Here is a 24,483-nt window from a genome sequence, read left to right as displayed (position 1 = left end):
GCGCGCGCCGCTCGAGACGTGGCTCTGCTTCGGGAGGTAGAGAGAGAACGCGACGTAGGCGTCGAGCATCTGGGACCCGATGGCCTGCTCCACGTAGCCGGGCGTGTACTCGACGGTCACGAGCGTCGGCAGCCAGGTCTTGAGCTCGTCGGCGTCGCTGATGTTCGCGCCGCGACCCTCGAGGAAGTTGCGCACCTTGGCGAACCGTAGAAACTCCTCGGACCCGTAGCTGCAGTAGTAGGTCCCCGCCGCGAGCTCGCAGCCGTTGACGGCCTCCGCGTCGCTCCAGCCGTCGGACGTCGACCCGGTCGAGGACGAGTGGTGGCTCCGCCCGTCGTGCTCGATCTCCGCGAGCGCCACGGCGGCGGCGACGGCGACGATGACGAAGGCGGGCACGAGGCACGCGCCGAGCCAGCGCCGGCCCTTGGGCGTCGGCGCGCAGTGGCAGTGGCCCACGTGGTCGATGCTCATGCAGTCGCGCATCTCGATCATTTCGATCTCCGGCGGCGGCCGCGGCATGAGCTCCGGCCCCGTGATGTTGTGCTTCTCCAGCAGCGGGCTCGAGGCCCGCGACATGGCGACGATCGAGAACTATCGATCGCGCATCGTGGCAGCCCCGTGTCACTCAACGTGGACCCAGATCATAAAGATGAGAAGATCGACCGACACATTGAAGTATAACGAACCACTTTAGGACGCCTCCTTCGCCTCCTCCGCGCCCGCGACGACCCGCACCCCCGGCAGCGCGAGCTCGGCGTCGAAGCCGCGGGCGGCGTCGGCGACGGCGTAGAGCGTCAGCGCCCAGTCGTCGAGGACCTCGTCGGGCCCCTGGACCGCGAGCGTCGCGTCCACGTTGCCGCCGTGGCACGTGACGCGCTTCAGCGCGACGAGCTCGTCGCCGTCGGCGAGGATGAGCCAGAACCCGAAGGCCAGGCGCCGGTCGTTCTTCGCGCGCTTCCGGGGCGGCGGCACGCGCAGGGCCACGCGGCACTCGAAGGCCTCGAACGTGCCGACCTCCGCGACGGCGGCCCCGTCGCCGAACTTGAGCTCCGCGGCGAGCGCCGCGCGGCCCCGGGGCAGCGCGTCGGCGAAGCGCATGGCCCGCGGGGCGCCGCCCTTGACGAGGCGCGCGACGTGGGGCCGGACGTCGACCGCGTGGAGGTCCGCCACACCTTTCTTCCGCGAGTCGTTCCACTTGAGCGCGCGCCGCAACTGTTTCGCGTCGTCGTCGTCGACGCCCGGCAGCTGGCAGAGCTCGTCGCGGTGCGCCGCGCAGGACGTGTTCAGCGCCTGGCTCAACGTGCAGAGCGCGAGCGTGAGCTTGAGCGCGCCCGCGTCCGCCACGACGTCGATGAGCGCCGCCAGCACGCGCGACGTCTGCTCGAAGACGGACCGCGTGTCCGTCGCGTAGTCCGCGATGGGCAACACGCCGTCCCGGAGCCGCGCGTGCACGAGCAGCTGGGCCTTGACGTGGGCGTCGTCGAAGCCGCGCTCGTCGAGGGCCTCGAGGCACCGCGCGTCGTCGCGTCGCTGCAGCAACTCCCGCGCGAGGTCGGCGTTGAGGCCGTCCTCGTTGTGGCGCACGGGCAGTTCGCCAAACTCCTCGGCGTCGCACAGGAACGCCACGGCGAGCGCCTCGTCGTCCGCGCCGCCGAGCTTCTCGTCGACGTCGTCGACGGTCAAAGCCGCGCGCTGCGTCGTCTTGTAGTCGAGGTAGTAGTAGGACGCCACCTGGCCCAGCGTCGCCGGGTGGACGTCGGACCCGTCCAATTCCACGGCGCCCGCGTGGTCCAGGTCGTCGAGCGTCGCCTCCGCGAGCGCCTCGAGGTACGCGTCGACGTTGTCCGGCGTCGGGTCGTCCGATAAGTGGTAGTAGCTCGGGTTCTGCGTCAGGCGCCGGAAGAGGTAGGTCCACTTGAGCCAGGCGACGCAGCTGAGCTTCGAGGTGATCGCCCGCGTGAGGCAGACCTCCGCCATGACGTGGTTGTGGAGCGCGTCCTTGAGCTTCGACTCCACCGGGAAGGGCTCGTAGAGGAACTTCTTGTAGAACTCCTTCTTCGGCGCGTGCACGAAGATGCACGCGACGCCGACGTCGTCGAACTGGGGCCGGCCCGCGCGCCCCATCATCTGGAGCACGTCCGTGATGGGAAAGTCGACGTACTTGCCGAGCTTGCCGTCGAAGAACTCCGTGCCCTTGATCACGACGAGCCGCGCGGGGAAGTTGACGCCCCAGGCCAGCGTCGCCGTGCAGACGAGCACGCGGATGGCGCCCCGCTCGAATAACTTCTCGACGACGTCGCGGTCCCGCTCCTGGAGCCCCGCGTGGTGCACGCCGACGCCGAAGGGGAGCGCGTGCTTCAGCGCGGGATCCGCGCACTCCCGCGCGTAGCCGTCGAGCTCGCCGCCGAGGACGTCGTCGCCGACCCAGAGGCCGGACCCGCTCCCCCCGAAGTCGTCGTCCGCCGCCGCGAGCGCGATCAAGTCCAGCGCCGTGAGCCGCGTCTGCCGCCGCGACGCGACGAAGACGAGCGCGGGCCGGCCCGCCGCGTGCTCGCGGAGCGCCGCGTAGCAGGGCTTGTTCATCGTCGCCATGCGCGGGCAGTAGTGCTTCCCCGCGAAGCCGGCGACGTGGGCCTCCATGGCCACGGGCCGCACGGCGGGGCGGAAGTTGAAGAGGCCCGTCTTCGGGTCGCACCCGAGCCACGCGGCGAGATCGTGCGCGTTCGCGAGCGCCGTCGACAGGCCGACGATGCGCACCTTCGGCGGGCTGTCCGCGTTGCTGTCGGCCTGTTCCGAGATGAAGCGCGCGCGGCTCACGATGGCCTCGATGACGGGCCCGCGGTCCTCGCCGAGCAGGTGGATCTCGTCGATGACGAGCAGCGCCTGTGTGGAAACCAAATCTTCAACCCGACTTCAATGTGAGCGTATTCGAATGTTTTGACGCTAGCTATTCGACTGGGCTTCGAGAACTCGACGAGAGCGATCGATCCGTCCAAAAGTCAGCCGAATCGACTTCGATTTGACCGAGCTAGAGAATTCTCAAGTTGGTCAGGACCACCCAAACCAGTGGTTGGTTTCCACACAGAGCAGCGCCGCGTGCCGCGCGTAGTCGCGGCGCCGCCACTGGCGCGTGACGCCGTCCCACTTTTCTGGCGTCGTGATGAGCACGTCGGCGTCGCGCAGGGCGCGCGCGTCGGGCGTCGCGTCGCCCGTCAGCTCCAAGACGCTGAGCCCGAGCTTTTCGCCGAACTTTTTCCGCCAGTCCTTGAGCCGCTCCCGCGCGAGCGCTTTCAGGGGCGCCACGTAGACGGCCTTGAGTTTTTGGTCGCCGCGGTCGTTGAGCAGCTTGAAGATGGCGAGCTCCGCGAGGCAGGTCTTGCCCGAGCCCGTCGGCGCGCCGACGAGCACGTTGCCGTCGGCGCGATACAAGGAGTGGAAGAGCTGCGTCTGCACGGGGTTGAAGTGCGTGAAGGAATAGAAGGACGCGTAGCGCTCGTCGCCGAGGGCGGCCAGCGGCAGGGGCCGCAACGGTAGCAAATCCGTGTTCGGCGGCGCGGCCGCGGGGAGCTGCAGCCCGTTCGTCGACATCTCGAGCATGGCCGACGCGCCGACCCAGCGGTCGCTCTGGGCCCGCGCGAAGAACTGGGGCGGCAGCGGGTCCTTGACGGCCATGGTGAAGGCGACGACGACGGGCTCCATGCCCCGCCGCGCGCGCTTCTCCGGCGGCTTGAGCAGCACGAGCTCGAAGTGGTGGATGCGCTCGGCGCGCGCGTCCTCGACCCAGACCCACCAGGGCTCGGGCCCTAGACCGTGGGTCCGCGGCTCCCAGTGGTAGGTCGGCGTCACCGTGAGCGTCACGCGGAGCACCGTGCGCGTGATGGGCTTGACGTCCGCCTCCAGCGTCACGGACGGCACCTTGCGCGCCGCCGCGACGAGCGACGCGCCCGCGGCATTGTTCCGCACCAGGCTCCCGACCTCGCGCGGGTCGCCGTTGAGGTCGCCGAGGATGCGGTCCACGGTCAGGCGCTTCGCCTCGAGCTGGCGCAGCGCGTCCTCGGGGAACTTGCGGCGCCGCTCGTTGAGGTTCGGCTCGAGATCCGCGAGCTGCCGTACCGGGTGCTGGAACCACCAGAGCCGCCGCTCGACGGCCTTGGCGAGCGCGAGCAGGCGCTCCGCCAGCGACGGCCAGTGGGCCCGCAGCGCCATCTCGAAGAGCGCGCGGCAGACGCGCGCGGCGTTCTTCGCGACGTACGCCGCGTCCGACGCTAAAGTAAAGGCCGAGAACGGCGCGCGCGACACGTGGGCCTGCAGCAGCGTCGCCGCCTTGCCCGCGGGCTCGTCGGCCAACGCGAACAGTTCGTCGCTCCTCACGGGGCAGCAGACCTCCGACTCGCGCAGCCGGTCGAGCTCCGCGACCTCGTCGCTCCGCGGCTTGAGCTGCTCGAACTCGTACGCGGAGCAGACGACCACCAAGATGTCCGCGTCCGTCGCGTGCTGGCGCAGGCGCTCGTTGAACTCGCGCACGGACTCGTGGCGCAGGTAGAAGTGGGACCCGACGCGGCCGACCTCCGTGCCCGCGACCGCGCCGGACCGGCGGTCGTAGCGGCACATGCGGCTCTCGTCGAGGCGCTTGCAGGCGTCGCGCAACAGCGTCTCGCGGAAGCGGCCCATGCCCGGGTCCTCGCGCGCCTGGTCGTAGGGGCAGCCGTAGGCCAGCGGGTTCTTGCGCAGGCGCACGGCGAGGAACCTGGGCAGGACAAGAGTGCGAAATTCCCAACTTCAAAGGCTCCTAGCTCGGCCGATTTCCACTCGTTTCGGCTGATTTTTGGACGAGCGATCATCTCTCGGAACGGTCTCGAAGCGTGGATGCTTTTTCCGGAACGGGCGCGCGCGGAACACTCACGTTGAAGCGACGTTGAATCACCCTTGTCCTGCCCTGCGAGAAACGTGTGGTCGAGCCACCGGCCCGCGTCTTTCAACGACGCGACGGTGCCCGCGGCGACCTCGGCGTTGATGGCGTCGGCGAGGCGCGCGGGCAGGCAGCTCTCGATGGGCGCGGCGCGCGCGAGCTTGCGCAGGTAGTCCGGCAGCGCCTTCTGCGTCGTCAGCAGCGTCGCCTCGCCGAAGTCGTCGAACTGCGGGCGGCCCGCGCGGCCGAAGATCTGCAGCACGTCGAGCATGGACAGGTCCACGTGGCCGCCGCGCTGGGGGTCGTAGACGTCCGTGCCCTTGCAGATCACCGCGTGCGCCGGCAGGTTGACGCCCCAGGCGAGCGTCGCCGTGCAGCAGAGCACGCGGACGGCGCCCGCGGCGAACATGCGCTCGCTGAGGCTCCGGTCCGCGCGGCACATGCCCGCGTGGTGGAGCCCGAAGCCCGCCTCGGCGGCTTCCCGGAGCTCCTTGTGCTTGCACTTGGCTAAGGCCGGGGCGAAGGGCTTGAGGAGGTTGCCGAGGTCCTCCGCGGGCTTGAACGCGCCGTCGCGGCCGTCGCGGTTCGCGCGGTCCCGGAGCGCCATGGCCGTCTTGAACGTCTCCCGGCGGCTGTGGACGAAGATCATGGCCTGGTGGCCCCGGTCCACGGCGCTCAACGCGACGTCGAAGGCGAGATCGTCGAGCTTGACGAGCTTCTGGAACCGTTTCGTTTCCGTGACGCCGACGAACGTCTGCTTCAGCGGCACGGGCCGGAACTCGGGCCCGAAGAAGAAGACGCTGTCGTCGGCGCAGCCCAGGAAGCTGCCCACGTCCTCGTAGTTGGGCAGCGTGGCGCTGAGGCCGACGAGCCGCGCCTGGGACTGGGAGCTCTCGACCAAGCGCGTCGTCCGCGCGACGACGCATTCCAACACCGCGCCGCGCTCCTCCGCCAACAGGTGGATCTCGTCGACGATCAGGAGGCGGCACCGCGACGCGAGGGACCCCATGGAGTCGCCGCCGCCGCCGCCGCCCTGCTTGCGCGTCACGACGTCCCACTTCTCCGGCGTGACGACGAGCACGTGCGCGGCGTCCGCGTCCTTTTTCGAGAGCTGCGCGTCGCCCGTGAGCTCCTTGACGATCATGCCCAGGGGCGCCAGGCGCTCCTTGAACTTGTCGACGACCTCCTGGGCGAGCGCCTTCAGCGGGGCCACGTAGACAGCCTTGTGCTGCGCGAGATCGGCCAGGAACGCCTTTCTCCGCTCCGCGGGCGACTCGTCGGACGCGTCGTCGCCGAGGTGGAAGCGGCCCGCGAGCTCCAGGAGGCACAATAAGGCCACGTTCGTCTTGCCCGCGCCCGTCGGCGCGCACACGAGGAGGTTCTTCTGCGAGTTGAAGGCGACGTCGAAGACGGCCGACTGCACGCGGTTCAGCGCCTTCGTCGACCTGTGTGGAATTCAAATCTTCAACCCGACTTCAATGTGAGCGTATGCGACAGTTTCAACGCAATCTCTTCGGCTGTACTCCGAGAACTCGACGAGAGCAATCGATTCGTCCAAAAATCAGCCGAATCGACTTCGATGTGACCGAGCTAGAGAATTCTCAAGTTTGGTCAGGGCCACCCAAACCAGCGGTTGGTTTCCGCACAGTCGTCGACTTCGGGAAGCACGCGACGGCCCAGGGCGGCAGGCAGTCCGTCAGCTGGCGCAGCTCGCCGGGCCCCGGCGGCGGCAGCGCCTTGGGCGGCGGGATCTCGACCTCCTCGTAGCCCTCGCCGTAGAACTTTTCCGCGCCCGCGGGCAAACCGCTCCGCGTCTCGCGGTACTCGCGCTCCGCGCCGCCGAGCAGGTCCTCGGCGTGGGACATGCGCTCCTCGACGACGTTCTTCTGGAGGCCCAGGCTCCGCTCCTGGGCGAGGTACCGCTCGTCGAAGCCCAAAGCCTCCAGATAGTCGGCCGCCTCGGACGGGCCCGTCCGCGCCGCGCGCGCCTTCCGCTGCTGCTTCTTCGACCGCTGGGACTGCTTCTTCTCGCCGCCGATGCGCACGGACCCGCCCTGGCGGTAGGCGCCGCCCGACGGCGGCGCCGCGAAGCTCCGCGACGGCGCCGCGCCGCCGCCGCCGCCGCCCATCGCCGAGACGATCGCGCGGACGTCGCGCGCGTCGACGGCGGCGACGGCGGCCTTCTTCTCGCAGAGCTCGCCCATGAGCGTGAGCGCCGCGTCGCCGAAGCCCAGGAGCTCCATGAGCGCGCCCTGCATCTCCGCGTCGGACTTCTTCGCCGCGTCGAGCACGCCGAGCGCGACGTCGAGCGCGCCGAGGCTCGACCCGAGCGCGTCGCACTTGCCCACGAGCCAGGCCGCGCCGACGTCGTCGGCCTTCGGCGGCGGCGGCGCTGCCGGCGGCGGCGGCGCGTCCGCCGCTTCGGTCCCGTCGTAGGCGACGGGCGGCGCCCACCGCGGGCCCCGGGGCTTCGCGGGCGCGGCCGCGACCTCCTGCGCGCGCAGCGCCTCGAAGGCGTCGACGACGCCCTTCCAGTCGCGCTGCGCGACGGCGCCGAAGGCCTGCTCGACGTCGCGGCGCGCCGCCGTCTTGTGCGCGGACGCGTCGCGGCGGAGCGCGGCGTAGGCGTCGCCCGACGCGTCGCCGTCGCCCTTGGTGACGCCGTCGCCGACGCGGGCGCAGAACTCGTCGAAGGCGCGCTTGTTCTTCTTGCCGCCGCCGCCGAAGCGGTGGCCGTGCACCTTCCACAGGAGCGCGCCGGTGACTTGGTCGAGGTCCCTGGCGTCCTGCACCGGCTGCGTCGCGCGCGCCTGCTTCGTCTCGTGCTCGAGCTTCTCGAGGTCGTTGATGGCGGCGTCCTCGCCGTGCAGCTCGACGTGCCAGAGCACGTGGAGGCGCGGCGGCGCGGTCATGGTTGCTGTGCTGCGGCCTCAGAGACTTTGTGCCATCTCTTCAGCCGAGCGATTTTAGGTCGACGGTGAACTCGCTGGGAAGGTTGCACGCGCGCGCTCGACGCGCTCCGATCCCTGCCTGACCGGCCGCGATCGACCTGCTGCGGCGAGGGTACCGGTCCGCATGCGCGGCGGGCGCTGAGTAGCCAGCAGGGAGGCGTGCGCCTGGTTCGAGCGCACGCGGCGCCGCGCCGAAGGCCGATCACGGAGCGCAGGCGCGGAGCCGCCGAAGCCGGCGCCCGAGAGGAGCCGCGGGCTGCGGCGCGAGCTCTGGTGGGGGTCCCAGGCCTGCGCCGGGCCCTGGCGTCCGTATCTGTCGACGTAGGCGTAGGCGATGGCGCTTAGCCGATCGCCGTTCCCGAGGGCGTTGACGAAGCCGAGCTCGTTCGCCGCCCGGTGACGATATTGAGCGCGCGAAACGCCGCCTTGAGCGCGCGCACGAAGGCCGGGAAGGGCCCCGTCCCGGAGCTCAGGAAGACGCCCATTGCCCGGCGCGCGTGCGTATTCAAGTTGCCAGTGGGAACACTGGCAGCGCCTAGACCGCCGATCACGGCGGACTGGGTCAGCGTCATGTACATGGCCAAGCACGGCGGCGTCTGGCTCGATGCTTCCATCATCATGACGAGGCCCCTCGGCGTGATCTTCGACCTCGAGGACGGCACGCTGCAATGTTGGTTGCACTGGCAGCCGGGCCCCGCGCGGCAAGGCCGTTGGGAATTGGGCCTTTCCGCGGCGCTCCGAGTCCGGTGCGGCACCTTCGGTCGGCTAGCTCGTGGCTTCCCTCAGCGCCCGGGCCGTGGGGCTAGGCGTGCTGGAGTTCGAAGCATACGCGGGCGCAGCGCGTCCTTGGTCGGAGAAAAGTAGACGTTGACGACAACACCCACGTGGCTCGGCAAGCTCGCCTTCCAAGCTCTTGCTCCAGTGCTCGATCTTCACGCTCTCGAGCTCCGACGCCGCGCCGCGCGCGTGAACATGAAGCGCCTCTCGCTCGTTGCGCTCGCCGCGAGCCTCGCCTCGGTGCAGTCGGAAGGCCTAGACATCGATGCCGTGAACCCGAAGATCGTCGAGGCCCAGTGACGCGCCGGCGTCGCCGCATCGCTTCACCGCCGCAGCGACACCGGAGCACCACCCTATAGGTACGCTGTGCGCGGCTTCATCCTGGACCGGGCCCGCGAGATCGAGGCGGACCTCGCGAAGGAGTCGCACGACTGGCCCTTCGACGAGATCGTGCGGTGCAACATCGGCAACCCGCAGGCGCTCGGTCAGGCGCCGCCAAAGTTCGCGCGCGAGGTGCTGTCGAACGTCGTGCTCCCGAAGACGCCGCGCTGGGGCGTGTCCAAGCAGGTGCGCGAGCGCGCCGACGCCTACCGCGCGGCCATCCAGGGCGGCGTCGGCGCCTACAGCGAGTCGCAGGGCATCACGCTGGTTCGCAAGGAGGTCGCGAAGTTCATCAGCGACCGCGACGGCATCGCCGCGGACCCCGAGGCCATCTTCCTCACGGACGGCGCGTCGGCGGGCGTGCGCCACCTCACGCAGCTCCTCGTGAGCGGGCCCAAGGACGGCGTGCTCGCGCCCGCGCCGCAGTACCCCTTGTATTCGGCGATGGCGACGATGTACGACGGCACGCTCGGGTCCTACTATTTGGACGAGTCCGCGGACTGGGCCGCGCCCGTCGCGGAGATCGCCAAGGCCTACGACGACGTCGTCGCGCGCGGCGCGACGCCGAAGATGCTCGTCATCATCAACCCGGGCAACCCGACGGGCGCGTCGCTCCCGCGCGAGGCGCTCGAGGCCATCGTCGAGTTCGTCGCGTCGAAGCCGGGCCTCGTGCTCATGGCCGACGAGGTCTACCAGGAGAACGTCTACGGCGACGCGCCGGCGTTCATCTCCTTCAAGAAGGTCGTCCACGACCTCAAGTCGACGATCCCCGTCGTCTCGTTCCACTCCGTGTCCAAGGGCTTCACGGGCGAGTGCGGCCTCCGCGGCGGCTACTTCGAGCTCACGAACGTCAGCGAGGAGGTCAAGGAGCAGCTCATCAAGCTCGCGTCCGTGTCGCTCTGCTCCAACGTGCTCGGCCAGATCGCCGTGGGCCTCATGGTCAACCCGCCGGTCGACGGCAGGGAGCTCAAGGCGTACGAGGACGAGAAGGCCGCGAAGCTGTCGTCGCTCGAGCGCCGCGCCAACGAGGTCGCCAGGGCGCTCGACGCGCTGGACGGCGTGTCCTGCGTCCAGCCCCAGGGCGCCATGTACCTCTTCCCCTCGATCACGCTCCCGGACGCGGCGCTCGCCGCCGCGGGCGCCGCGGGCCTCGCGCCCGACGCGTTCTACGCGCTCAAGCTCCTCGAGTCGACGGGCCTCGTCGTCGTGCCGGGCTCGGGCTTCGGCCAGAAGAACGGCACCTGGCACTTCCGCACGACCTTCCTCCCGCCCGAGGACCAGATCACGGCCGTCACCAAGCGCCTCGCGGGCTTCCACGACGCCTTCCTCGCGAGCTTCAAGGCGCCCGCGGGCGAGCTGTAGGCGCCGCCGGGCCCAGGTCGCACACCGCATAGAGCGAAGCTGTCGTTAGGGTCGATCTCGCCTTCATCGGCTAGCAGCGCCCGGGTTGAAGCGGCTGCCCTTTCGGGGTTTAAGGCCGATATTGGATGTGAAGTTGCATCTTCTGCGTGGCATACTCATACGATGGCCGCGGCCGTCGACTTCGAGGAGCAGGGCGGCGGTGGGAGCGAATTGGTCCGCCTCTCCGTCGGCGGCACGCCCTTCACGAGCACTCGTTCCACGCTCGCGCGCTGCGGCTTCCTCGACGCGCTCCTGGGCTGGCCGAAGCTGCCCCGGGACGAGGCCGGAAGGATTTTTGTGGACCGCGACCCGGACCTCTTCCACTTCGTGCTGAGCTACTGCCGCGGGAGCCTGCGGCGGACGACGCTCGATCGGCTGGACCTCGCGACGCGCGCGGATCTCATCGCCGAGGCCGAGTTCTACCAGGCGGGCGACCTCGCCGAGCGCGTCGTGCTGCCGCCCGCGGGCGCGACGGTGCGCTACAGCTATCGGAGCCGATCGTCCGACTACAGCAGCCAGACGCTCCACGTGCTCTGCGTCGGCCGCGTGCTCGAGTACGCCGCGGACTCGCGCACGTGGCGCGTCGCCGTCGAGCGCGAGGGCGTGATCCAGCAGGCCGGCGCGATCCCCATCGCGAAGAAGCTCGGCGACGTCCGCGTCGACGAGTTCAGCTGGCCCGCGCGCGACTTCGAGTGCGCGGCGCACTTCGTGGGCATGCCCTGGCAGAGCCAGTACACGTCCCACGGCCGGCGCCTCGCGCCGTTCGGGCCCTACGACTGCGGCTGGCAGTGGCTCTCGAGCTTCGGGACCTGGGTCGACGACCGGGCCGTGCCCCGCGACGCGAAGGAGGCGGATCCTTTCTTCGACCGCGGCCTGCCGCCGCTGCCCCTGGACGAGCCGTCGCCCGAGGAGATCGAGGCCATCCGCGCGGCGCAGTCGCCGCCGCAGCCGATCCGCTTCTTCCCCGCGGGCGCGGGCGTCGGCGGCATCTAACCGGCGTTAGTCGGCGCCGGGGGCCAGCCGTCGCGGATGATCTTCGCGGCGAAGGCGACCGTCTCCGCGTCGGGCGGCGGGTTCGGGAGGCGGATCAAATCGTCGTCGTCCTCCGGCGCGTAGATGAGCCGGTCCTCGAAGTCCGCGTCGTCGGGGAGGTGCCCCGGGCAGAGCATGATCTGGTAGGGGTTCATCTCCGCGGAGCCGCGCGGCCGCCACCAGTGGCGCACGACGACGCCGAGCACCCACGCGCCCGGCTCGACGAACGCCTCGACGACGGCGCCGACCTCGAAGCGCGGCGCGTCGGGCCGGTGGAGCACGAGGCCCTCGACCGCGGCCGGCGCCGGCGCGTCGAAGTCGATCATCATGGGCGCGCCGCCCGAGTGGTCCTCGGGGAACTGCGTCACGTGGTAGCCGCGCTTCGTGAGCTCGGGCACGATCGACACCTTGTCGGCGTAGGTCATCCGCCGCATGTCCGCGTGGCGCGCGTGGTCGTCCGTGATCGCGAGGTCGCGCACGAGGAAGCCGTCGAGGCGCTCCGACGCGACGGTCTCGCAGAACGCGAGCACGTCGCGGAGGTAGGGCCGGCAGGCGGCCTCGCGGAGGCGCGCGACCTCGGCCTGTAATCTCGCGATCTCCCGGTCCATCTCGGAGAAGCGGAAGATCTGCGAGCCCAGCAGGTCCGAGGGTAAGCGATTGAAACGCGCCATGACGGCGGGCGTCGGCGCGCAGGAGGTCCGGGCGATCCGGGCCGGCGGCGCGTCGGCGGCGGCGGCGCGGTCGGCGTGGCGAGGACTCGGAGCGCGGGCGTCGGCTACTGCTCGTCGTGTCCCACGCGCTGCAGGCGTTCGACTCGTCGCGCGCGCAGCCGTCGGAGAGCTGCCGCTATCCGTAAGCTTGTGGTGAGCGGCAGCGCGAGCGGCAACTTCGGCGCGTTTGCATGACCATGGTTGATCTAATGGTCTGCCTCGGGAGATGAAAACGCGCCTGCTCTTGCTCGCCGCCGCGCGCAGCTGCGGCTCTTTGCAGCAGCATCGATGGCGCACTGTGCCGCTCGGCGCCGAAACGCTGCGCGACGGCGCCGAGGCGCTGACCTCCGGCGCGGCGGTGTTCCTGCTCTCCGAGGTCGCCACCGAGGAAGAGTGCTCGATCATCGCGACCGCGTGCTCGCGCGCCGCGGCGCGCCGCGACGGCGAGCCGAGCTCGGGGCTGCTGCGGCTGTCGACGAGCCGCGCCGTCGCCACGGAGCACGCGACGGCCGCGCCGCGCGCCGCGGACGACGTCGTCTGCCGGCGGGTCCTGCCGCGCGTCTGCGCGCTCGTCGACGAGCGCCTGCCGTCGCTCTTCGGCGGCCGGCTCGCGCGGCTCTACGACGACGACGGCCTCGAGTTCGCCTGCCGCGAGCCCGCCGTCAACGTCTACGGCGCCGGCGACGAGTTCCTCGGGCACGAGGACGGCAAGGCGCTCACCGTGCTCATCCCCGTGTCCGAGTCCTTCGCCGGCGGCGGCACGGGCTTCTGGAGCCAGGACTCGCGGGGCCACCGCGCCGAGCCGCCGACCGTGTCCCTGCGGCCGGCCGCGGGCGACGCGATGCTCTTCGGCGGCCGCGTCACGCACGCGGGGCTCCCCGTGGAGTCGGGCGAGCGCGTCGTCGTCGTCGCGTCCTTCTCGCGGCGACGGCCGTAGCCTCCGCCCCCCGCGGCATCGTGGCCCGCGCCCGGACGTCGAGTACAAACACTATGACCCCGGGGGGCGCGCGGGGGCCAGCCCCCCCCGACGGCGGCGGGCAACGTCCGCCGGTCGCCGCCGGGCGCGAAGCTCACGCTTCCACGCCCGCGCGCGCGCCGCGCGGGAAGAGGCGCCGCATGAGGGCCTCGCGCTGCCCGTCGAGGCGCTCGCGCCGCGCGGCGTCGATGTTCTGCCACGGGTCGGCGAGCACGTCGGCGATGGCCTGGAGCTGCGCGTGCGTCACTTTGTCGCCGCGCGCCTCGTCGGCGAGCACCGCGTCGAGCTCGGCGTCGGCCTCGGAGGGCAGCCAGGCGCTCTGCCACCACCCGTTGAAGGTGAGGCGCTTCCCCTCGTGGTGCGGCGAGACCGTCGTGACGAAGTGCGCCGACGTCGTCGTCACGCAGAAGAGCACGAGCGTGTTGAAGGACGCGGGATGCGTCGCGACCGCGTGGTCGGCGCCCGCCCAGTAGAGCGCGCCGCCCCACTCGGGCCGCCAGCCCTTGGAGAGGTGCCAGACGTACGCGACGGTGCGCTGGCCGACCCAGTCGGTGTGCGGCAGCGAGTGGTCGCCCGCCTTGTACCAGCTCGGCGCGCCCGTCGCGTCGCCCGCGCAGTCGCGGCCGGCGAGCTCGCCGATGAACGCGCGCGTGCGCTCGTCGGCGAAGACGCCCAGCGCGCGCCGGAGGCGCGCGCTCCACGCGCGCGCGTCGTACGCGTTGTGGTGGCGGTGGTGGTAGCCGTCGGCGAAGTACGCCTCGTTGAGCGCCCAGTCGACCGTGTCGGCCGCCAGCTCGGCGTGCACGGCCTGCGCGAACTCGTCGCGGAACGCGTCTTTCAGCACGACGACGTCGCCCGCGCGCAGCCGCGCGCCGACGTCGCGCAGCGTCGCCGGGTCCTCGAAGAGCGCGGGGCTGAGGTACGCCTCGATGCCGCCGCCGGCCTCGTCGAGCGCGTCGAGCGCCAGCCGCACGTCGTCGTCGAGCGGCACGACGGGCGCGCCGCCGCCGCCGCCGCGACCATCGCGCGTCGATGGCTTGGCCTTGACCGAGTCGCGCGACGGCGGCCGCTTCGCCTTGACCTTGGCACCGAAGCCCTTCTTTGCGGCGCCCAAGATCGACGCGCCGCGACGTGGCACGCCGCACGGCGGCGCGGCGCGCGGCGCGGTGACGGTGAACGCGACGGCGAGCGGCAACAGTAAGGTGAGTCGTGCCAACATCATCTTTTTACATCGGACCATTGCGAACATGCGTCTTCAAGCCGGTTCAGCATTGACCCTTTGCAGTAAGCTTGCAGCAATCACTTCGCAGCATTCTCGATATCGCCGCAACCACCCACAAACGTGTTACTTCTCTCCTCGCGACAGGTCGAGCATCCACGCGTAGTCGGGCTTGTCCTTGAGCGCGGCCGTGATGCAGGCCGCGGCCTCCTTGGACGTGCGCCCCGCGAGCGACGCGGCGCGGTTGGATGTCTTCGTGTGCGGCGATTTGAACTTGTGGCAGGCGCACTTGGAGCCGCCGCACTCGGAGCTCTCCAGCGCCAGCGTCGTGCGCTTCACGGCCGCGCAGAGGCCGCGCGTCACGTTCTCGAAGCTGAGCTCGATGACCTTCAGCCGCTCGTGGATCGCCGCGCGGAGGCCGCGCTGCCAGAGGGAGTATTCCTTGTTAAACGTTCGGACGAGGCCGCCGCGGTGCCGGCAGAAATGGGCCGTGGCGTCCGCCGCGGAGTGCGGCTTCAGCTCCCACGACGAGACCATGCGCGCGAGCGCGTTCGAGCGGTACTCGGCGACGATGACCTCGTAGCCGAGCTCCCGCGCCGCGCGCATGAGCTTCTCCGGCGTGTTCAGGTTGTCCGGCTTATTCTTCCCCGAGAGGTGGCTCGGCTTGACGTGCGTTAGCATCTCGTTCCGCCTCGCGCAGCGCTCGAGGTTCTTCCGCGTGAGGTCGCGGCCCTCGCGGTGCTGCGTGTTGAAGCCCTCCTTGATTCCGTTGCAGTACCGGAAGTGGGCGCTGTCCTTGAGCGTGCCGCAGTACGTGTCCGTGGCGGACCGCCCGTGGGCCCAGAGGATCACGCCGCGGCGCCGCGGCGACGTCGTCCGGAGCATGCGCTTCCACATGGGCTCCTCGCTTTGTGGGCTCCGCCAGAACGTGCTGTTCTCCAGCAGCCACGCGTGCGCGCACGTCGCGACGACGAGCATGCGGAGCACCATCGCGTCACCTTCGACGACGATGCCTTTTAGGCACTCGTAGACAACCGGTCTGGATAATTTCACAAGCGCTTCGTCGCCTGGGCTATTATTATTATTATTATGGGTGCTTTAACGTGGGACTAGGTCGGCGGCCCGTGGGCGGCCGACGGCGCACGCGGATCAGGTCGGATATCGTGAAGATGACGCGGCCGAGAGCCGAGGTGTTCAGGTAACCGGAGTCGCCCGCCCAGGGCGGAACCAGTTGAGGTCTGTCGGTCAGCCCCTCACAACGGACTGGACAGTGGGGAGGTCACGGTAGCATAGCACTGGCCGACCCCGTGACGAAACGGGTCGGACTCCGACCTGCGGAAGGACGCAGGGCAGGACGACGGAGGAACATGAAGCGCGGAGCCGAGCCCCCCGACACACCCGGCCGGCGACGGACAGGGGCTGAAATGACCGCCGCCGAGGGCGCCGCGGACGAACCGCCACGGCAGCACGGTTCAAGAATCGTTCGTCGCGAATAAAAGTCACGGTAGCGTAGGGGACGCCGGCCTGACGCCGGCCCCGTGACAACAAGCCGGGCTCTCGGGCACTCGAAACGGCAGCGGCCGAGAACGACGGGAGAACCCGGGAGGACAGGAGGCATCAAAGAACCAAGCAAGTCAGACCCAAGGAAAAACCGTCGCGTTTCTGGAGGAGGAATGGGCTACGAAGCGTAGGCCTAAGCTTCTTCCTCTCGGGGACGAAGCGGATTTTTTACCCAAATGCCCCGGTCAGCCCCTCGCCGACTGCCTCGGCGCCGGTGAGCTGTGGCTCTCTCCTGGCACCGCGTGTGGCGAGGAGAATGAGGAGTGGGGGTGCGTGCCTACAGCTGTAATGCGCTAGAGAGAGTGGCGAGGCCCGGTCATGGGAGGCCTCATGGGCCGCCTCACATGAGGCGTGCGTGCTGGACGCCGCGACCTGCGCCGCGGGCGGCTTCGCGCGGGAGACGCGGGACGCGTGGCGCGCCATCGCGGACGCGACGCGTGCGCCCTTCCTCGACCGCATGAACGGCGCGCTCGCGGCCGACGCGGACGGCAGCGATCGCTTCGTAGCATTCTCGATATCGCCGCAAATACCGCACAATTTTACTTCTCTGCTCGCGACAGGTCGAGCATCCACGCGTAGTCGGGCTTGTCCTCGAGCGCGGCCGTGATGCAGGCCGCGGCCTCCTTGGACGTGCGCCCCGCGAGCGACGCGGCGCGGTTGGATGTCTTCGTGTGCGGCGATTCGAACTCCCGGCAGGCGCACTTGGAGCCGCCGCACTCGGAGCTCTCCAGCGCCAGCGTCGTGCGCTTCACGGCCGCGCAGAGGCCGCGCGTCACGTTCTCGAAGCTGAGCTCGATGACCTTCAGCCGCTCGTGGATCGCCGCGCGGAGGCCGCGCTGCCAGAGGAAGTACTCCTCGTCCATCCCTCGGACGAGGTCGCCGCGGGGCAGGCAGAACTGGGCCTTGGTGTCCGCCGCGGACCGCGGCTTCATCTCCCACGACGAGACCATGCGCGCGAGCGCGTTCGCGCGGTACTCGGCGACGATGACCTCGTAGCCGAACTCCCGCGCCGCGCGCATGAACTTCTCCGGCGTGTTGAGGTGGTCCCGCTTATCCTCCGGCGAGAGGTGGCTCGGCTTGACGTGCGAGAGCATCTCGTTCCGCTCCGCGCAGCGCTTGAGGTGCGCCTTCGTCAGCACCCGGCCCTCGCGGTGGTTCGTGTTGAAGCCCTCCTTGATGCCGTTGCAGTACCGGAAGTGGGCGCTGTCCTTGAGCGTGCCGCAGTACGTGTCCGTGGCGGACCGCCCGTGGGCCCAGAGGATCACGCCGCGGCGCCGCGGCGACGTCGTCCGGAGCATGCGCTTCCACATGGGCTCCTCGCTTTGTGGGCTCCGCCAGAACGTGCTGTTCTCCAGCAGCCACGCGTGCGCGCACGTCGCGACGACGAGCATGCGGAGCACCATCGCGTCACCTTCGAGGGCGATGCTGGGCTGCCGGGCAAATGTCAGCCGATGGAAATCGCCTCGAGAAGTGGCGAGGCCCGCTCATGGGCGGTCGCCCCGCAGAGATGCGTGTATCGAAATCTCTGTCTCAAGCCGCTCACGCGAGACCCGCACCTATCCTTAAAGCGCCGCCCCGCGTCCCGTCATGGTGTCCCCGACCCCCTCTTCTCGAACGTCGCCCGAAAAATCGAGCGGTCGCGACGGGTTTCGGCCAAAACGGTACTGGCGCATGCGCCAGGACGCCGCCGTCCACTGGCGCCTCCGGCGCCTGTGAGACCCCTCTGAGCCTCCCGTCCCCCGCGGTTCCTCCCGGGCCCCCTACGTTTAGAGACGCGTCGAGCCAAAACGAGCGACCCGGCGCCCGGGCGACGGGCATCTCAAACCGGCTCCGCCGTCGCGGGGCGTCGTCTGGCCTCGCGGCGCGCCGTACGGCCTCGCCCCCGCAGGCACCCGCAATCGCAACCATGCACGTCATCGTCCGCGCGATGATCGTACTTTCCTGCATCGTCACCTTCGCCATTCACGAGGGCGGCCGGCCCGCGCTGGTCGCATCCGCAGCTCCAGAGAACCTCCGGGCGCTGAGCGAATGGCCCGGCGGCGTGCCGCCGGGCTGCGAGCCCGACGCGCCGTCGACGACGGCCAACGGCAACGTGACCATCGTGACGCAGTCGACGACGGACCGCCTCTGGAACTTGGGCCACGTCTGCGAGCGCTGGAAGGGGCCCCTGAGCCTGGGCATGACGGTGACGCCTGAGGACCCGGGCGGCGTCACGCAGGACGCGAAGCGCATCATGGCCGCCTGCCCGGAGGTCCACGTGTCCGTCCTCGTGCGCGAGCCCGACCAGAAGTACCCCGTGAACCGGCTGCGGAACCTGGCCTGGGCCAAGGCGACGACGCCCTGGATCTTCCTGCTGGACGCCGACTTCTGGCCCGGGGCCGACGCGCGCTTCCTCCTCGAGCAGACCATCGCCCGGTCGTCCTTCGGGCCGCGGACCGCGCTCGTCGTCCCCGCGTTCGCGTTGGATCTCGGAAAGCCCGCGTGGCCACGACAGCTCGTCCTGCCCGACCACGCGGAGCTCGCGAAGCGCATCCCGCTGACGAAGCGGGGCCTCGTGCGCTGCCTCGCCAACGGCACGGTGGCCGGGCTGCCGCCGCCGCCGCGGTGGACGCCGCGGACGCTCAACCTCTGGGAGGGCGACGCCGTCGCCGGGGGCCGCCGCCGCGCGCTCGCGGCGGGCGAGGACGACGCGCGCCGCGCGCTCGAGTACGTCGAGGAGCTCGACGGCCACTGCGAGCCCTTCCACCACCACGGCTCGACGCGCTTCGACGCGTGGCTCGCGTCGGGCGACGCCGCGAGCGACGGGCCCGCCGAGCCCGCGCCCGCGCTGCCCTGCTTCCTCAGCAACAAGTACGAGCCGTTCGTGGCCGTGCCGCGCTGCCTCGACGGCCACCCGGGCGAGGCGAGCCACGTGCCGCGCTTCGACGAGCGCTACATAGGCTACGGCAAAAACAAGATCGAGTGGATCGCGTCTTTGCGCGGCGCGAACCAGGGCGGGAAAAGGGTGCGATTTTCCCCAACTTCAAGGCTCCTATCTCGGCCGTTTCCCACTCGTTTCGGCTGATTCGTGGACGAGCGATCATCCCTCGGAACGGTCTCGACGCGCGGACGCTTTTTCCGGAACGAACGCGCGCGGAACACTCGCGTTGAACCGACGTTGAATCACTCTTTTCCTGCCCAGGCGCGAACTACTCGTTCCGCGTCGTGCCGGACGCGTTCACGGTCCACGTGCCCCACCCGCAGTCGACGGCGATGCGGGAGTGGAGCATCGAGAAAAAAGTGAAACGCGGGGGCACATGGACGACCAAATCGCGGTTGCGCATGGACGAAATGTTCGCAAAGCACATGGCCGCGCTGGGCCTCTACGTGATGGACATTCCGGGCGTGCCCGCGGGCGACCCGGCGGCCGTCGTGGAGGTCGACCTCGCGACGCCCCTCTGCGGCGCCGTGGCCCACACCATCGACAAGCTCGAGACCCACAGCCTCGCGCCGGCGGCGCGCGCGTGGCTCCGGGGCGGCGAGCCCAAAGCGCGCGGGAAAGGTCGGGACCCCACGCCCCTGCGCTGGGCCCAGGTCGACGCCCGCCTCGCGCTGCCCTTCGCCGAGCGCATCGTCGCGAGCGCACAAAAAAAACAAAAAAACCGAAACAGTCGGCGATTATACCGAAAATCAGCGCCGTAATGAACTTCGTCACTACCAGGCCTACTACTAAGTACATGAGCAAAAAAAATGCGACGGGTGCTGTGGACAAGCTGATGATGCAGTACTTGATGCAGTGCAGCGTCTGTGCAACCACAGCTGCGACAGGTCGAGCTCGCAGAGGAGCCTGCTCTCCGACGCCGCGAGCGCCGTCGCCTCGTCCACAGCAGGCTCTCCGACGCCGCGCGCGGCCGTCACCTCGTCCGCCATGATGTTCGTGCTCGAACTCCTCACCAGCTTGTGGAGCTGGCTGACGGAGAACCCGATGCGCGTGCTGGTGTTCGCCTTCGTCGCGCGCAACATCCTCAAGAAGAAGGAGCCCTTCCCGGAGTGCGGCGGCCGCGTCGTCGGCGTGCACGACACGAAGGCCTTCGACGGCGCCCTGGCGTCGGCCAAGGCCAAGGGCGAGTTGCTGGTCTGCGATTTTTTCGCGACGTGGTGCCCGCCGTGCCGCGCGGCCGTGCCAATCTACGGGAGGCTCTCCGAGACGTGGGACGCGGCGTTCGTCAAGGTCGACGTCGACGAGTGCAAGGAGCTCGCGCGGCGCGAGGGCATCGCGGCCATGCCGACGTTCAAGATCTACCGCGACGGCGCCTGCGTCGAGACGATCCAGGGCTTCAGCGAGCGGGGCATCGTCGCGAAGCTCGAGAGCCTCGGCGCAAAGAAGGCCGCCGCGCCCGCCGGGGACAAGACGGACTAGTAAACAGGCGGTGGAGCGGAGGCGCCTAGCACAAGGACGCACGTTATCACCGATTCGACGCGTCCGCGTCGACGTCCGCGTCCTCCATGGACGACGTGAGCTTCTGGATGAGGGCGAGGTCCTCCTCGCCGAGCTTGGACTTGCGGTTGCTGAGCGTCGAGTGGACGAACATGCGGATGTTGCGCTTCATGCGCGCGTAGGAGTGGCTCTTCCAGTACTCGTCCTCGTCGGCCGCGGCCTCCTCCATGCGGACCATGGAGATGAACTCGGCCATCTCCATGCGCGCGACGGACGCCGCGATGCGGCCCATGTAGCCGCGGAAGACGCGCTCGATGGTGATCGCGGACGCGGTCATGAGCGCGTTCATGGCCTCGAGCTCCGCGCGCTTGATGGCCCAGCGGCGCGCCGCCTTGCGGCCCAGGTGGCCGCGGTAGAAGCTCTGGAGCTGGCCGCAGGCCTGGAGCTCGCGCTTCTCGCGGCGGACCTTCTCGTGGAGCTTCCGCGCGGCCTCGGCCTTCTCCTTCTCGATGCGCCGCCGCGTGCGCTCCTCGCCGACCTTGGCCCGGCCCAGGGCGTTCGCGAGCTTCTTCTGGCGCTCGTCCTGCCGCTGCTGCTCGCGGCGCATCTTCTTCCGCTCGTCCGTCGGCGGCACCTTCTTCGCGTCGTCCTCGCCGATGGCGTCGTGGACGCCGGACCACGACTCCTTCTCGCGCTGCACGAGGGCCATGGCGCGGAAGAACATGAGCGTGATGGAGAAGAGGCCGAACTTGAGCGTGCGCTCCGTGAAGTCGAGGTGCTTGTCGCGGTCGCCGCCCGCCTTGACGACCTTCTCCGTGCCGAGCCGGAACTGGGCCGCCTGCTCGATGGCCTCGGCCTTGGACCGCGGCGACCCGACGACGCTGCTCTCCGGCGGCGGGCCGCCCGCGGCCTCGTCGGCGAGCTGCTTCGTCTTCCGGTCCTCCGCCGCGGCCTGCGCGAGGACCTGGTCCGTGCCCGCGCGGACGAAGCCGTCGGGCTTGAGCGACGGCACGTAGCCCGCGACGGAGAAGTGGCTCTCGCGCTCGCCGAAGTGCCAGCCCTCGAGCATCCAGTCGAGCGCGTCGTCGACGATGTCCGACGCGACGACCATGGCGACGTAGCGGTTGTGCTCGCGGTCGAGCGCGCGCCGCGCGTTGTTCGTCCACATCATCGTCGGGTACGAGTGGAGCGCCTTGACCTCCATGTACTCCTTCGTCGTCGCGAAGGCGTCGTGGAGCTCGCGGTCGAGCGCGTCGAGCTGCATGCGCATCGCGAGCTGCGTGTCCTCCCAGGTCAGCTCGTGGAGCAGGTCCTCGCGCCGAAAGTGCGGATTGCCGCCGCGCGACGACGACAGGGGCACGTAGGACTCCAGGATCTTGATGTCCGGGTGCATGCGGACGTAGACGAGCTCGTCGGAGATGGCCTGGCGCCGCGCGGCGATCGTGTCGAACTCGATGGACGAGCACCACTCGCAGAGCTTCTTGCGGCACGCGAAGCACGCGCGGGGGCCGAGCGCCGCGAGCTCCCGCTCGAGCTGCTTCGTCGCCTCGTCCTTCGTCGTCTCGACGAGCGCCGCCTTCCGCGCCTGGTAGACGCCCTTGGACACGTTGTCGGGCTTCTTCATGCCGGGGTGCTTCTCCTCTTCCTCGTCGCTGTCCGTCTCGATGTCGCTGTCCTCGTCCTGCTCGAGGAGGAACCGCGTCGCGCGCTCGCGCTCGTAGACCTGCTCTCTCAACAAGCAGTCGAGCTCGCGCTCGAGCTCGAGGCGCAGCACCGCGGTCGGGTAGCGCTGGCGGACGCCGCCGTGGAGCACGGCCGACTCCATGTGCTCGTTGCTGTTGTTGATGGCCTTGTCCATCTCCGCCTGGAGGCTCCGGCACCGCGCGTCCAGATCCGTCTCCACGGGCGTCTCGTCGAGGTCCCGGATGAGCCGGTTCTTGCCCGCGCCCGCGGCCTCCTTGGCGCGCGCGGCGAGCTGCGACTTCTGGACCTCGTAGAAGTCGGCGAAGTCGCCGTTGAAGCGCTCGAGGAGCACGTGGGCCTTGCACTGGTCCACGCCCCAGGACGCCTGCGCGTGCTTCGCCGCCCAGACCTCCATGATCTCCTCGCGCGACAGCGAGCACGACCAGTCCGCGCCGTCCGTCGCGAGCTCGGCCGCCGCGTCGACGGACGACTGGAGCGCCTGGTTGACGATGGAGCCGAACATGGAGCCGGCCGCGCGCGCGCGCTTCGGCGGCGCCGCGAAGGCGCCGGCCTTGGGGCCGTCGCCCATGGGCGACCCGTCCTCGCCCGCGACCTCGTCCGCTGGCGGCATGTACGCGGCGATGTCCTCGGCCTTCTCGTGGTCGTCGAGCGTCTCCTGGGTCCGCAGCTTGAGGCCCTGCCAGAGCTCGGGGTTGAGGATCTTGTCCATGGACGCCCACTCGCGCTCGTCCTTCGTCCAGCTCCGCGGGTGCTTGAACCGCACCGTCGCCGCGTGGTTCGGGTCGAAGCCGTCGGCCTTCTTCTTCTGGGAGTCGACGAGGAGCTTGGGGTCGTTGTGGAAGCGCTTCATGAGCTTCCAGATGGACCGCTCCTGGCGCGTGAGCTGGTCGAAGGTCACGCGGTCGATGCGCTCGAGCTCGCCGCGGCCGTAGCCCGCCATCGCGCGCACGGCCTTGGGCTTCCTGCGCTTCAGGGGCTTCAGCCCCCGGTCCTGGCGCTCCGCGTCCTCCCGGCGCTCCTGGTCCAGCAGCCAGTCGTAGCGGTCCGGGAAGCGGATGCGGTCGAGCGTGCTCCACTGCTGCTCGGGCAGCGCGAGCGCGTTCCAGCCCTCGGTCTTGTGCCGCCGGCGCACCTCCTCCGCGGGCGTCATCATCGACGTCACGAGGCCTTTCAGGGTCGCCACCTTCTTCCACTGGGCCTTGCCTTCCGTCGTCTTGATGTTCTCGAAGGTCGTGTTCAGGTCCAGCGCGCATTGGGTGGCCTCCGCCATGCCGAAGACGAGGCCGTAGGCCGCGGGCAGGTGGCGCTGGAGCCAGGCCATCTCCCGGCCCAGCCGCTCCGTGTCCGCGAGCCGGTCCCGCCGCTCGTTGCGCAGGCGCCGCAGGCCCGCGAGGAGGTCGACGCGCTCCTGGGACCGCGACGCGAAGAGGCGGCACCAGTGCGCGAACTCGACCTCGAGCGTCCGCACGTTCGCGTAGAGCGCCCGCCGCTGGTCGTCCGTGAGCTCCATGCGCTCGTCGTCGACGGCGAGCTCCGTGTTGCAGCGCTCCGTCTCCTGCTCGCAGCGCGAGCTCTCGACCTCGGCCTCGTCCATGAGCGCCTGGACGACGAGCACCTTCCGCTCGCCGAGGCGCATGGACGTCCACAGGTCCTCCGTCGCCGCGCGGCAGACGCGCAGCTCGTCCTGGATCTTCTTCGCGCGCTGGCTCTCCGCGTCGAGCGTCGCGCCCGCGGTGCGCACCGCGTGCGCCTCGACGGTGATCGAGTACTTGGTCGCGGACGCGGCGCCGAGGACGACCTGGTAGGGCCCGGGCTTCAGCGGCTTCGCGTCGGGGTTGTGCACGAGGACCGTGCGCCCGAGCGTCGTGCCCGAGTTGAGCTGCTGGCTCTCGTAGGGCGCGTGGCCCACGGACCGGGGCTGGCCTAAACCGCTCGTCGCCGTCGGCATCGCGAAGAACGCCGCGGCGAGGCGGCCGAGGCGGTAGCCGCGCGCCGTGAAGACGCCGCGGTAGACGACGGTGACCGTGATCGACAGCAGCTTGCGGTGCGGGTCGAAGGGGATCTCGAAGCGGTGCGTCCGCGACGCGCGCGTCTCGAGCGCGTCGGACTCGTCCAATAACGTCGCGACCTTGCCCTCGTACTCGAAGAGCACATCCGACGCCTTGAGCGGCGGCGGCGTCAGGTCGTTGAGGGCCTCGATGTCCTTCACCGTCGTCACGGCGTCGAGGTCCTCCTCCTCGCTCTCCTCCTCCTCCTCGGAGCTCGACGAGTGGAACTTCTCGAGCTTCTTCGGCGGGCCCTTGTTCGCGACGCGGCCGCGCATGCCCTGGCGCGCCACGGACGCGCGGAACCGCAGCGCGCGCCGCGCGGCGTCGCCGCCCGGTGGCTTCTCGGACCCGCGGCCCTTCCTGAAGGACGCGGCGTGCGCGCCGCCCGCGGCGTCGAC

General features: G+C 70.0%; 6 protein-coding genes across 6 annotated transcripts; 3 read left to right on the top strand and 3 right to left on the bottom strand.

The window, feature by feature from the left end:
- Positions 1 to 1,284: 1,284 nt before the first annotated feature.
- AURANDRAFT_58 (hypothetical protein) lies at positions 1,285 to 6,347 on the bottom strand (the record flags this gene model as incomplete). The annotated part of the gene is made up of 3 exons (XM_009039548.1): positions 1,285 to 2,883; positions 3,082 to 4,747; positions 4,948 to 6,347. Coding segments are annotated over 3 exons (4,665 nt in total), but the record flags the coding sequence as incomplete, so codon positions are not given.
- Positions 6,348 to 8,787: 2,440 nt separating this feature from the next.
- On the top strand, positions 8,788 to 10,505 carry AURANDRAFT_37770 (hypothetical protein; the record flags this gene model as incomplete). The annotated part of the gene is made up of 1 exon (XM_009039850.1): positions 8,788 to 10,505. One exon carries the CDS (start codon positions 9,463 to 9,465, stop codon positions 10,378 to 10,380), a length of 918 nt encoding a protein of 305 aa, XP_009038098.1.
- A 2,726-nt stretch (positions 10,506 to 13,231) lies between these two features.
- Positions 13,232 to 15,346, bottom strand: AURANDRAFT_64846 (hypothetical protein; the record flags this gene model as incomplete). The annotated part of the gene is made up of 2 exons (XM_009039597.1): positions 13,232 to 14,390; positions 14,487 to 15,346. 2 exons carry the CDS (start codon positions 15,344 to 15,346, stop codon positions 13,232 to 13,234), a joined length of 2,019 nt encoding a protein of 672 aa, XP_009037845.1.
- Positions 15,347 to 16,455: 1,109 nt separating this feature from the next.
- On the bottom strand, positions 16,456 to 17,319 carry AURANDRAFT_64845 (hypothetical protein; the record flags this gene model as incomplete). The annotated part of the gene is made up of 1 exon (XM_009039596.1): positions 16,456 to 17,319. The coding sequence occupies one exon, from the start codon at positions 17,317 to 17,319 to the stop codon at positions 16,456 to 16,458; it is 864 nt and encodes a 287-aa protein (XP_009037844.1).
- A 108-nt stretch (positions 17,320 to 17,427) lies between these two features.
- Positions 17,428 to 19,628, top strand: AURANDRAFT_71805 (hypothetical protein; the record flags this gene model as incomplete). Its single annotated transcript, XM_009039851.1, has 3 exons — positions 17,428 to 18,969; positions 19,098 to 19,528; positions 19,617 to 19,628. 3 exons carry the CDS (start codon positions 17,823 to 17,825, stop codon positions 19,626 to 19,628), a joined length of 1,590 nt encoding a protein of 529 aa, XP_009038099.1.
- A 321-nt stretch (positions 19,629 to 19,949) lies between these two features.
- Positions 19,950 to 20,261, top strand: AURANDRAFT_17376 (hypothetical protein; the record flags this gene model as incomplete). The annotated part of the gene is made up of 1 exon (XM_009039852.1): positions 19,950 to 20,261. A coding segment is annotated over one exon (312 nt), but the record flags the coding sequence as incomplete, so codon positions are not given.
- Positions 20,262 to 24,483: the final 4,222 nt, after the last annotated feature.

Source organism: Aureococcus anophagefferens (assembly GCF_000186865.1).
Source record: "Aureococcus anophagefferens unplaced genomic scaffold AURANscaffold_12, whole genome shotgun sequence".
Lineage (NCBI taxonomy): Eukaryota > Pelagophyceae > Pelagomonadales > Pelagomonadaceae > Aureococcus > Aureococcus anophagefferens.
The sequence above is the reverse complement of the archived record's forward strand: the minus strand, read 5'-3'. Positions and strand labels throughout refer to the sequence as shown.